Here is a 13995-nt window from a genome sequence, read left to right on the forward strand (position 1 = left end):
CAATCTCAGCTCATAGCAACCTCTTCCTCCAGGGTTCAAGTGATTCTCTTGCCTCAGTCTCCCATATAGCTGGGATTACAGGTATGTGCTACCATGCCCAGCTAATTTTTATACTTTTAGTAGAAATGGGGTATCACCATATTGGCCAGGCTGGTCTCAAATTCCTGACCTCAAGTGATCCGCTTGCTTCAGCTTCCCAAAGTGCTGGGATTACAGGCATGGGCCATGACGCTTGGCCCTAAATACATGTTCTAATCCCCCTTTCAGAAGAAGCAAACACTAATACTTAGTGCAATGCAAACTGAAGTAACAGGAAGAGAAACACTCAGAGATGTAGAAGGAGCAGACAAGGATTTGGGGCTTAGGCCCTCCATTTAAAGCTAAGTGATTTGGGACAAGATATTTCACCTGCTGAACAACAGATTCATTACCTGCATTTATATTTACTTGTAGGATCATCATAAGAATAAAGAGAATCCTTGTGAAAGTACTTCGTAAAGTACCAACCATTAACTTCTATTAGAATCTGTTATTTACTTCTATTAGAATCAGTAGGCATAGTGAAACTGATAGAATAAAATGACCAAATCTTAAGAAGGTATAAAGCTAACATTTAGCAAGTACTTAAAACTGTTCTGTTTGCTTTTCATGTATCAACACAATTAAACCTGTGCTATGACTGAGTATCTGATTCCAACAATGGGTAATAAATTTCTCCTCAAATGTCAGACATACTAAAGATGATAAATCTCTAACAGCCCTTGGCCAGCAGGAAAAAACAATCTACAGTTAACTAAAGAAAGGGCAAGGGTTCATATCACACCACTCCACCCACATGGTATAATCATTCTTGGCACTGGCATACCACAAAGAGATGGCTGCTTCCTAGGGTTCAAAGACTGCCTCTGTGGGGCTGAAGCCACGGAGCACACGCCGCCGTGCTCCACCAGTGCTGCAGATCAACCACCCAGATCCATCCACGTGATGCCTGACACTGGACTTCAGACTCTGTATTTGACCAAGGGGACAAAGGAAGGCTTTCTGTACAAATGTATTACTGTATTCATTTCTATCACGGGCACCTACTCTTTTTAGACAAGATGCAATCTTAAGGAGTAAAGGCGAGGCTCCAGGCGTGTCTTTCTCTTGTCCTCTCCCCACTGCTTTTCTTGATTGTGATTTAAGTCCTTACACTCATTTTTATATTCTCAGGTCTCAAATCAGCTCATTTCTTCTTTTCTCTCAGTTAATTGCATTTTATTAGCCTAATTATTATTAATCCAAACTGTAACTTTATATGTATAAGGTTATATATATGAGCATATTTATAAACTTAGAATTATAAACTGTATATACACACACATATATATCCTATAAATACATAATAAATTATTTTCAGATTATTTCTGGCTGGACAGAGAAGGGATCATTGCCTGCTTGTAGATGTCTGGAATTTAACAGATATGTTGAGACTAAAATTAATGTTGTCCTTTATCACAGAGTGACAAAATAAAAATGTCCCTAGAAAGAAAAAAAAAAAAGGAGTAAAGTGGATCACTGTAATGCAACACCCTGACTTACACAGGTGAAGTATACAGACTGCATGTTGCATATTGGCTTGGTAGGTTAATATTCTGACATTAACCATATTATAGATGAATAAGTTGACAAGACATGGATTATGGGATGTTGTCAAGTTATAAACAAATTATTTTTGAAATGGTCACTTATAAGTTAGATCTTTAGAACCCATGATGCATTTCTCCTAATTAACTTACACTGGTGGAAATTAATGTTCAGTTGTCAGGACTGCCCATAGAAATCTACGCAACCCACGTGGGGAGTAGCAGCAAGTCAACTGACCTGCGTTCTACAAGCCCCGTCTTGCCACTAAAGGGCCACGAGGCCTTGGACAGCACTGCACAGCATAAACCCTGGATGGGGAAGGGCAGACCTGAGTTCAAATCCCGATATGCCTACTTCTAGCTCAGTGAAGTTATTCAACCCCTTTGAGTATAAACTCCCATAGGAGTTAAATTATACTTAGAGATGGATTTTTTAAAATCAGATGTTTGGTGTGAAGATAATCTGGATCAGTTTTCACAAGCCTTTTTCATATCAAGGCATGCACAAAGATCATAACACTTCTACTCATCCCTGGGGTAAGATGCTGATCATAGCTAAAGATGACCAGCCCAGGTTTCTGACAAACCCAATCCCTGCCTGGCCACTCTGAGGACCGAGGGGGTCAGTATGTCTGGCATGCCAACCTGATATATGACAGTTTATCAAGCCACACAAGTGGTGAGGCTCTGATGACCAATTAATATATCTACAAATACCCTGGGATACAGCCAACACATCAAGGACCCTTTAACCTCATAGGCTTAGGGTCCAACTACTAAATAAAAAGCTGTTAGATTTCTCAAGGCCCTTTGACTATATAATTCCACGTCATTATATTCCAGAACCTCACTGTGCTCATAGCAAAGTATCTTTGGAAAACGATATAATTCCAGTTTGGATTGTCATTAAGTGTTCCTTCTTCCCTGATCTGAACAAGAGTAGCTCGCGGGCTGAAAGTGAGGTGTCAAGATGAGAATTAGGTGAAGATGTAAGTAGACACAGAAGTAAGGTCAGGAATAATTTGTTATTAAAGGAATGTGTGAGTACTTACTGTGCCAGGTACTGGTCATATGTTCCCTCAATATATGACTCTTCACAGCCTAGGCTGGAGGGCAGTGGAGCAATCTTGGTTTCATTGCTCCAATCATTCAGCAAAAGCCACCTTCGTTTCATTTTACTTGAATAAGAAAGCTACAGAGTGTACTAGGCACATAATAGAAAAGGCTATACAGTGGGTTCAAATCTCCTCCACCATGCAAAAGAGAATAAGGGGACCAGCTGTTCAGCTCTGACCCTCCTTGCTGGGTCCCATCTGAGCCTCTCTCCAGTTCTGACTGTCTGGGATGTCTCCTTCTTCAAAACCATCTTGTTAGTGAGTTACTTTTAGCCACATTTAACAACTGAAGAAATGTAAGGTAAAAGAAGCTTAGAAAACTTGCCTGAGGTTATATGCTGGAGTGAACTGCAAAACACTAGGTATTCTGCTGGTGGGGATGAGGTTCAAGGGTGAAGAATTGCCAGGGCAGAGGCTGGAGATGGGAGCTAAGAAATGTTCTACATTTGCATCCTTTGCCACTAAGAATGACGACAGAGGTGGTGCAGGCTCCTAATGCTGCTCTGAAGGGGCTGGGTTAAAGGAAAGCATAGGTGGGAGCAGCAGTTCTGCTTTTCATGACAACCAGGGAATAGGGGAGGTGGGAGCCAGCAAGGGACCTACGTGAACACCCAGTCTGTGTCTGTGTCTATATTATTCACTGTTTACTCCCAGGCCCTCTCACTCTTTATCGGAGGGGAGAAGCAAACCTCCCACAAAAGGCCATGTGGTTCAACTACAGATGTATTTTGGATATCTTCAAATAACCCTTGATCCTGAAAAAAATGCTTTCAAAGAACCTTCAACCAATAGCATACAAGGACCTACTCAAAAATCACAAAAGCCAAATAATGCCAAGCAAGTGTGTAAGAAGAGAGCCCTGTGTGGCATTACTAAAGAAATACGTGCTCAGGTTGAACATGATGTCTATGCAGAAAAAAAGAAAAAAAGAAGAAATATCTGCATTCTAACTATAAGGGGAAGGAAGAGTCAGCAGAGGTGTAACAAACGACACATGACAGTCACCCCAGAGGATAGTATAAATTGTACACAGTACAAATAGTACAGAAAGTATAATTTGCATTAGTAATTCAGTTTTTCATTTGGTTTTCAAGATCTGTCAGGGATCAAGAAATTAATACACAAATGATTTCACAAATCAGTCTAGATTTAACAACTGGTACAAAAGTATCCTGAAGCTCTTGAAAACTAGGTGGACCAGGGTCAGAAAATGTTAAAAATTCATCAGGTCTTATCCAGAATTACTCTGTCTAGTAGTAGTATTAATCCATCCTCTATTTAGTTACACAGGCATATTTCAAGATAAATTATAAAAAAGGAAAGACTAGGTGACCCTCAAATCACTAATTTCCATTCAAAATTATTAAAATAGCCTATTTTAAACTTTGCTTTGATTTAAACTTAAAGAGGAAAACATCAACAAAACAGGTTTGGCAAAGGACTATTTACCAAACACAGTCATGCAATGATTGTGAAACCACAGGATAAGATAGCACACAAAGAAAACATTGGCTACTTAACTACTCAGGAGGAAAAAGGCAAGGTAGAAGGAGGAAACAGTCTAAAAAGCAGTTTTTAGGGCTTTCAGATACATAACTGTGGCAGCAGGCACAAAGTCCGGGTAAATTTCCATTTTGACTTCCTCTGAACACTAGTTGAGATTTATGTAAAGCGGCATAATATAGCTCAGAGAAAACTGTGATTGCATCAATTTGGCCTCACCCTTGGCCTGACATTTTATCCTTCCCTCTAGAGATCTTGCTTGGACTGCCCTTAAGCATGCTGTTCCAGAAAACTCTGCCCTGTGTTGTCAGAAACTGGCTTTCAAGTAAGTTCTGTAGCTAATTCCACTTTATGATAATTCCACAGTTAAGCCAGAAGCCATTCGAAAAGATGTATAACTTCGGATGACTCTTTGCTGATCGTAGGTTGCAAGGGGTTCTTTTTTCTTTGGTTTGTCTTATACTTTTAACAGCTTGACCATTTCTGGCTTTCACTGCATTGTAAGAGCTAAACTACAGGTTTGTTGGTCAGCGTTTCTCTCCCTTTCTCTCCCTGCTCTCACCCCCTCTTCTTTCCGTTCTCCTCTCTCCCTCTATCTTTTTCATTTCCTAGTTACAAATCATGTTGTCTTACTGTCTTAACAGCACCACTGATTTTGCGCTTGTGCCACTGTCCCTATGCTCCCAAGATCATACTTCAGCATTTTTGGATATGCTTTTTGTTTCACTGTCAGAATGCTTCTCAGAAGAGGTCATAAGCATGACAATTTTACATTTCTGAGCTGAAAAAACTGCTGCTCTTCCAGAACAGCTTTTGTTTGTCTTTTCAGTTTCAGGGGCTCCCCTGACTCTACATTTCAGGAACAAGAAGAGGTTAACATTTAACAGGTTGTTTGTGAACCGGCAGTTACCTTTACTACAGGAATTGCTTTGGATTCAGACTGAGAAGGCACTATAGCTTTTAAAATCACTATGTAGGGCATGTGAGGAAGAAGAAAGGAAAGAAAGATGAAGAAGAAAGTAAGGAGGAGGAAGGAGGAGAGGGGAGAAGAAAGGAAGGGGAAGGAGGAAGAGGAGGAAGAAGAGCAGGAAGAAAGGGAGGAAGAGAGGAAGGGAGAGGGGGAGGAGAAGGATGACCACCATCTTGGCCTAAACTCATATGTTATCCAAAAATAAATTCAAAATGGATCACAGTCTTAAATTTTTAAACATAATGCTTTAACATTTTTAGAAAAAACAAAACAAAACAGTAGACAATCTTCAGAACATAGAACTAGGCAAAGAGATTTTAGAATTCAGACCAAAAGCACAATTCATAAAAAGAGAAATTGATAAATTGAACCACATCTAAATTAAAAACTTTTGCTTTGTAACTCTGTCAATTAGATTAAAAGACAAACTACACATGAGGAGAAAATAGTTGCAAACCACATAACCAACAAAATACTAGAACGTGTACGATTCACCAGTAAAAACCTAAACAATTCAATTAGAAAATGGGCAAAAGATAGATAGAAAAGGAGATTCCACCAAAGAAGATATACATATGGCTAGTAATAAGCACAAGAAAATGTTCAACTTCACTAGGCATTAAGGAAATACAAATTAAAACCATAATGCGATATCACTACATACTTATCAGAATAGCTAAAATAAAAAATACTGACACCACCGAATGCTTGTGACAAGGCAGAGAAACTGGATCACTTCAACTTTGCTGATGGGAATGTGAAATGTTACAACCATTTCAGAAAAGAGTATTACAGTTTCTTATAAAACTGAAAATACACCTACCATTTGACCCAGCAATTGCACTCTTGGACAGTTATCTCAGGGAAATGTAAACTCATGCTCATACAAAAATTTGTACATAAATGATTCTAGCATCTAGCATCTTTGTTCATAAATAGCTCAAACTGGAAACAACCTAAATGACCTTCAATGGGTAAACAACTAAAAAGCTGTGACTCATCCATACTATGGAATGCTACTGTGCAATAAAAAGGAACAAACTACTTAAACATGCAACAGCTTTGAGGGATGTCAAGGGAATTACGCCTAAGGGGAAAAAGCTAAATGCCAAAGGTTACATACTATATGATTCCATTTACGTAGTATTCTTGAAATGACAAATTATAGTGGTTGTCAGAGGAGGCAGGTAAATGGAAGTAGTGAGTAGGAATCCAAAAAGGTAGCATGTAGGATCCTTTTAATGGAACTGTTCTGTATCTTGACTGATGGTGACCATGGAAATCTACATATGTGATATAACTTGCATGGAACTAAATACATACAAATACACATACAATGAATGCTCTGAGTAAGGTTGGTGGATTGCATCAGTGTGAATTTCATAGTTGTGATATTGTACTACAGATAAAGAATACAGGTATCTATTATTCCTTACAACTAACTACATGTGAATGTAAAATTATCTCAGGATAAACAGTTTTGTACATCTGATTTATTCTACATATCCTATCTTTCTGGGGTCTCATCCATTAGATGCCTGATTTCTTCCTTCCCTAATCTGGTTACTCTCTGTAATCCTACGAGCAGAAAATATTTTACTACAATTGGTAGTTTAACTCCTGCTTCCCCAAAACCCTTATCCATGGTTTACTATTCCTAACTGGAACATGCCTTTTGGAGATGGCCTTATGTTTAATACTGATTCTTAGGAAATGGACAAAATACTTTCCAAGTCTTAGCTGGATCACTGGTAAAATGGAGATAAATTAACCAATGTCATAGATTTATCTTGAAGACAATTAAAATAATAAGTAAAGCACTCAGTACATAGTAGGCCCTTAAATTGTTTCCTTCCTTTTCCCATTATCAACCTAAAAATCTAGCTTAATTACCAGATAAAAATATCAACAATAAACTTTGGTTTTGGCTCCAAGGCTCATATTTAGAAAACAATAAATGCATCTCTAATGAGCACAGCCTGGGGACTGGGGATGGAATGAGGCTAAATTCAGTCCTTAAGACGCATTTCAATGTAGGAGAAACATAATGATCATTTTACGCCTATGTTCTGCGAGTCTGAAAACATTCTGGCTTATCAAAATGTTTCATAAATGTTTAGCATGTAATTCATTTTATTATGATTAGTGAATGACTGCCACACAGACATTTAAATCTGTAAATAGTAAATTCATGCATTAAATTACTTCTTTTCAGATATCAACAAATTTATTTATGTTGAACAAGTTCCAGCCTTAAAAATGACACTGAAATTATATTCAAAAATATAATTTCACCCATTTCATCTATCTACAAAAATATTTTTTAGTAACAGACACCCCACAAGGTGAGAAGCTTTAAATGTGTCAGAGATTTTTTAGTTACAGCTCAACCAATTAAGCTACGGAACAGTAGGAGCTAAGCACTTAGGATTTAAAATTCAAGGTAGGTTGCTAAACATGGGATCTGGAGCAATTTGCAGGTCAGAGCATGAGAGCTGGATTCTCTGAGTGACAGTCACCTGAAAGAAGCGTCAAAACTAGAAAGAGAAGAACCAAATGTTACTCCTCTAATACGAATAAAATGGATGAAGTATAGTTTACTTCTGGTTACCTGCTCTATTTATGAACAAGCACAAAACACAAAATGCCAAGTAATCCTTGAGGACAAAGTCCCCTCAAATATTTCTTTAAAGTACTGATGGCAATTTTGTAAAATGAATGCTTACCGAGCAAAATAACTTTGTTTCCGTTCCTTCTTCTCTTCCTTGGTATCCATAATACACAATCAGAAGTGCAAAGTATTTGAAAAAGTCCTTCTTTTTAATCAGGGAGTCATAACCCTGTAAGAGAAAACAACAAAGTAACTGTAAACTTAAAAGTTTACACTGGCCAATGTGAAGAATAAAATGGAGTAGAGCTACATGGACCAAAACAAATGAAAAATAAACTTTAACCAGGAAACATTGTCACATGAGTCAAATATGAAATGCAAATGCCCATGGGAGAAACTACAGTCAGAAGGGAGATGTTAAACTGTAAAGTAAAACCTGATGGAAAAACCTAACTGAAGTATTTTCCGCATAATTAACACCCATTTTAAAACATGCCAAATTAAAAACCTTCACTGACTTTGGGAGATTGTAGCTTAGCTATGTAGATGCTAATTATTTTTTTAAAAATTTTGAACTCATAATCACTCTTCCCAAGTAATTAATAATGAATATGTCTCAGATCATTATGTAAAATGACTCACTTAGGTGTTTTACAAGATCTTATTCTTTTAAAAAAAATAAAAATAACCCCAGCACTCTATTTTATTTTTGGAAACATGCCAGCAAGTGCATCCCACTTGAGCAAATGTGGAAATGAAAGTACAAAGACACAGGAAGCTGTTCCTCAGCATGGCTTTAAACCCTTGCCTCTCCTTCTCCTCCACCCCTGCGACCCCCACCCACGCTTGCCAGCAGTGGTTTAAGCCCATAATAAAAGGTTGTCTACAGATCAAGCTTCCTTAAATACCACTTTTACAGTGCCACTCCCCTGCTCAAAAATTTCCAAAGTCTACTTATTGCCTGATTCACTAGTCTAAATTTCTGCAGAGTACTAACATTCCTAAAATTTGTCCTTTTACCCTGAAGCAAAAGTTTGTTCATCAATCAAATTTAAACCAAAAAAGCAGTCTGGGCCCAGTGGCTCACACTTGTAATCCCAGCACTTTGGGAGGCCGAAGCAGGCAGATCACCTGAGACTGGGAGTTTGAGTCTGGCCTGGCCAACACAGTGAAACTTCATCTTTGCTAAAAATGCCAAAAATTAGCCAGGCATGGTAGTGGCACATCTGTAGTCCCAGCTATTTAGGAGGCTGAGGGACAAGAATCACTTGAACCAATGAGGCGGAGGTTGTAGTGAGCCGAGACGGCACCACTGCACTCCGGCCTGCGTGATAAAGGGAGACTCTGTCTCAAAATAACAACAACAACAACAACAACAACAACAACAACTAATAAATAAATAAAGCAAAGTATATGCACAATCAAAATTATTTACTAATTCATTTCAATTCAATAAACAACTTAATACATAATACATATCACATGAAAGGAACTGTGATAAGTACCAGAGGACAAAGATAAAGACATCATATTTGCTCTAACAGTATATATTGTCTTTCAGGAGAGATGCTTTGGATTTTAAGACAATGCGATATGTACTGCTGAAGAAGAGACCTCAGGAAAAACACTTAATTAGCTCAATTTAGCCATTTTCAAAACATCATGTTGAAGAATATAAAACATATATAATTTCTATTTGCCAATTAAAAAAATTAAATAGCACTTATCCCTATGCAAGGCCCACCCCTGCGCACACATTAAGGTTGGATGTTAAGAATGGAATTCCTAGGTAAAAGGTACGAGCATGCAGGTTCAGATTGAACAAAAGCAAGAAGACAAAATAGTTCCATGCTGTTCCAGGGTAAAGTGAGCTGAGTATGAAGACATGGGCAGGATCTGGGTCATGGAAGGCCTTGTGTGCCACTCTAAGGAGCTTGGACTTAATCCTAGCTAGGCTATACGCGGCCCACCCCTTCACTGCACCTTGTCAGACTTCACCAAGTGCTCATGCTGAACCCAGCAGCAGCACTTGCAGAGCCATTACCAAATCCATCAGAGTTGGTCCATGAGATAAAACCAATTTTCTCATCCCCCATGTATATGAAAGGACACCACCAGAGGGTTTTCCATGAGGGAGTGTAGTATAATCAGACCATAGAGGTAGAGGATGGACTTGAGAGGATTTAAGGACAGGGTGAAGTGGATTCACTAAAAATAAATTACAGTCAAATTAGTTGAGGGAGGAGCACCCAAACCTAGGCAGCAGTAGTTGACACAGAAAGAGGAAGGATGGATTCAAGAAACACTTAGGAGGCAGAGGAGTTAAGATTTGGTGACTCATGCAATGTAGATAATGAGAAAAGGAAGGAACGAAGGATGCCCTCCAAGTTTCTGTTTCAGGAGCTGCGTGAGTTATGTATGACACCAAAGATCTGGTACAATATACATGAAGAAGGCAAACTGCAGGTAGGACATGGGAGCAGAAAGAGATAAGAGATCAGTTGTGGACATGCTGCCTTTGAGATGTCTACGGGATAGTGGAGCTGGAGACATTCACCAGACATTTGATTATATCAAAAACACAGAAGGGCAATGAAGGCTAGAGGAAAGGAATTAGAAATTATCAGCATATGGTTGTAGTTAGGAAGAAAAGAAGAAAAAACAGTATCATGATGAGATCACGTTGGAAGCCTGACAACTATTCATGCAGCCCTGTACAGAAACAAGGGAGTACACAGTCTCAGCTCTTACTAGTTTATCTTCATATCCCTGACTTGGGCTTTGCCCTCAAAGAGTTTTTCATCCAATCAGGTAAACATGACTATGCAGATAACCAAACTGTAGGGTAGTAACTTGCGGCTGTCCAGCGAATAATGCTAAGAATCCAAAAGATGCAAAGTTCAATTCTGCTTGAGGTGAAAAAATAAACCTTTCAAAGTGGTTAGGATTTCAACGGGTAAAGAAGAGGGATAGGGCATTCTAGAAAGATGGAATCCAGGGCAAAGGGATGGGAGTGAAAAGGGCTAGGCACACTCAGGCAAAGATAGAGTGGCTACCAGGTACGGGAAGGGAACTAATCTTGATGCCTGCCTACCAAGAGCCATTTATTTCATATTATCCCTACGTTATCCTTTAATCCTTACAACCACACTATGAGTTAGAGATCCTTATTTCCACTAAACTGAGGCTGAGACGTACTAATTATTTTCCTTAATTCAACAGCCCTAGCCGTGGTGCGGCTGTGATTTAAATCCAGTCTGGTATACACTATAGTGTCTTTCAAAAACTTTTGGAGCCAGAAAGCATTTGGAGATGAGCTAAAAAAAGTAGTCCCTAGTCAACAACATCCAGTGTTGCAGCACAGATTTTACAAGTTAAGACACATTTACCTAGCCACTGGGACAGGGAGGTCATTGAGGATCTCCAACGGCACTGCACTAGTGATGTGCTGGGAGTGGAAGCCACGCTACCATGAGTTGGGGTAGTTAGTACTCATTCAAGAATTCGAGTACTAGGAGAAAGAAGAAAAAGGAAAGAGAGCAGCTGAGTGCCTCACTCTCATGAGCTCAGCCTCACACTGTGGTTTGAACCCCCTGGGCTCCTCCCCAGCTCCACACTTGTATCCTCACTCTTGCCTCAGGCATGAGGCAACCTTGCTAAGCTCCTTCTTCTGACACAGCCCAATTCAGCTTCGAAGACTTTCCTGACCACTTATGTGCCCTTCTCTCCCCTGAGCAGCCTACTTCATACGTCACCTATCACTTACTGCAAGGCGCTTAATCATATACTTTGTGACAACAGCACTTCACTTAGTCTCCTCGCCCCAACAATAAACTCCTTTGAGTCAAATATCACCATGTTTCACTTTGACTATACTTCCCTAAATAACTGGCACACAAGTAGGCAGAAAATCCATATAAAAGCTAAGTAAGGAGTTAAATTAATCCAGAACTGGGGATAAGGTCAATTGTATGGCAGACCAATACAAATCCAAAAATTCCTCCCAAATTAAGAATTACTTAGGGATGGAGGATGGAGTCTCATGTCAGCCTCCCTCAGACTCCAGGAAGGATTAGAATCCTAGGCTCTCTGCCCTGCCCTGGGCCAGGTGGTTTATTTTAAAGTTCATCTCCTACATGTCACAAAAGTAATGATCTCTATTAAATTTCCCATCATGAATAGAAATGAAGTTACAGCAGTCTAATTGGAAAATTTGTATACTGCAAGCTGAGCCAGAAACTAATATTTTGTTCAAGTAGAAAAATATTAATGAAAATATGCACAAGAGAAAAAAATTAAATGATCCAAGAGTTGACATATGGTACTGCTGTGTCTGTTCACAACCAGTAAGGCTTTTTTATTTTTCAATATCCTATTAGACAAATAAAAAATATGCTAATCTTTGGTTTACATTTCTGGAAATTTTTATATTCCTTAAACAAGACAGATGCAGTCCTTACAGGTTTAGACACACCAACAGATTAACCAGAAAGAGCTTAGCAGAGAATGCTATAAAAATGATTTGCACAGAACATCACACTGCAGCCTTCATGCTTCAGTGAAGAACCAGAGCTCCTTAAATCAACCTCTAATGGGAACTACATTTTCCATTATAAGTGGTCATAAGTGGTCATTCACATAATGTTGACTTTCCCTCACATCAATGCATTCTAGACTCATCCAAACGCTGATTTCTAAGAGTCTCCCTCCCACCTTTACGGTGTACTGCAGACAAAAATAATTTCATGAGGGAGCACAAGATGAATCTTCCATCTAAATATATATATATATATATATATATATATATATATATATGTTTTTGGCAATCTTAAATCAGGATAGTCAATTTAAACTTAAATTCAGTTTATTATTCAAATAAAAATAGCACTACAAAATCCTTACCTCAAAAGAGCTGTGATGAAGACAAAGTATTTTTTGTATTATCAGCAAAGTGTTCCTTATTTGTACACACAGCACCATTTAAAAGAGCAGAACCAGGTGAGCCCCTTAACTATATCAAACTGACTCACACAGCTGTGGGTCACACAGCTGGAGGTCTTCAATGACCTCCCTGTCCCAGTGGCTAGGTAAATGTGTCTTAACTTGCAAATTCTGTGCTGTGGCATTGGATGTTATTGACTCTGGACTACTTTTTCTAGCTCATTTCCAAATGTTTTCTGGCTCCAAAGATTACTGAAAGACACTGGAGTGTATACCAGACTGGATTTAAATCACAGCCTCACCACAGCTAGTGCCGTTGAATTAAGGAAATTAATTAGTACCTCTCAGCCTCTCAGCTATGGGTCACACAGCTGTGAACCCACACAGCAAAGCATGGCTTTTTGGATTCACAACCAAAACACTGCAGCTGCTTGAATATTCAAATATAAGCCAGGACTAGAAAAAACAGCAGTATATCCATGAGGACCATCAGCTGTTTTCTCAACATGTTTCTTAATACACAAATAAAATGATGACAAGAGTACACATTGAGGCTTGGTCACACTGTGTTTGGTCACATAAGGAACAGACCAAAATGGGCCTTTCTATGCAGGCATTTCCTCCTAGAAAATAGTTATATTTATACTAAAATATGACAGGTGTTCTGCCTCTCAAAGCCACACTGTCATCTAAACAAAGCAAAATTATTCAAATTTCAATGTTAAACAAGGTCAGAAATTTGAACACTCCCTTTAACAAGAGAGAAACCTGGGAAGGACACAGAACCAGATACAAATGTGTGCCACAAACTTACAAGGGTACCCAGGTGCAGTGGCTCACACCTATAATCCAGCACTGTGGGAGGCCGAGGCAGGTGGATGGCTTGAGGTCAGGAGTTTGAGACCAGCCTGGCCAAATGGTGAGATTTGGTCTCTACTAAAAACACAAAAAGTAGGTGGGTGTGGTGGCACATGCTTGTAGTCCCAGCTACGCAGGTGGCTGAGGCATGAGGATCGCTTGAACCTAAATTATGAGGTTGCAATGAGCCTAAATATGCCACTACACTCCAGTCTGGGCATCAGAGCAAGATTCTGTCTCAAAAAAACAAAAAACAACTTATAAGGGGACCAATCAGGTGATAATACCCCAAATAAAGAAATGCATGTTACAAAAACAAAGCAACAACAAAAAACAAAACTGAATGGCAACAAAGAACTAAAAAGTTATTCC

At 39.0% G+C, this 13995-nt stretch overlaps 1 protein-coding gene across 6 annotated transcripts in view; it reads right to left on the bottom strand.

Annotated features, from left to right (window-relative positions):
- The window catches only part of NCOA7 (nuclear receptor coactivator 7), a 172098-nt gene that overhangs the window by 130278 nt on the left and 27825 nt on the right, over nucleotides 1–13995 (bottom strand). For all 6 annotated transcript variants that reach the window (XM_074397511.1, XM_074397512.1, XM_003932388.4 and 3 more), the window contains one exon: nucleotides 7940–8053. In XM_074397511.1, coding sequence (XP_074253612.1) covers nucleotides 7940–7989 — 50 coding nt within the window. In that variant the 5' untranslated portion in view covers nucleotides 7990–8053. The remainder of the gene's footprint in view (nucleotides 1–7939; nucleotides 8054–13995) is intronic.

The sequence above is a fragment of the Saimiri boliviensis genome, chromosome 4, assembly GCF_048565385.1.
Source record: "Saimiri boliviensis isolate mSaiBol1 chromosome 4, mSaiBol1.pri, whole genome shotgun sequence".
Taxonomy (NCBI): Eukaryota; Metazoa; Chordata; class Mammalia; order Primates; family Cebidae; genus Saimiri; species Saimiri boliviensis.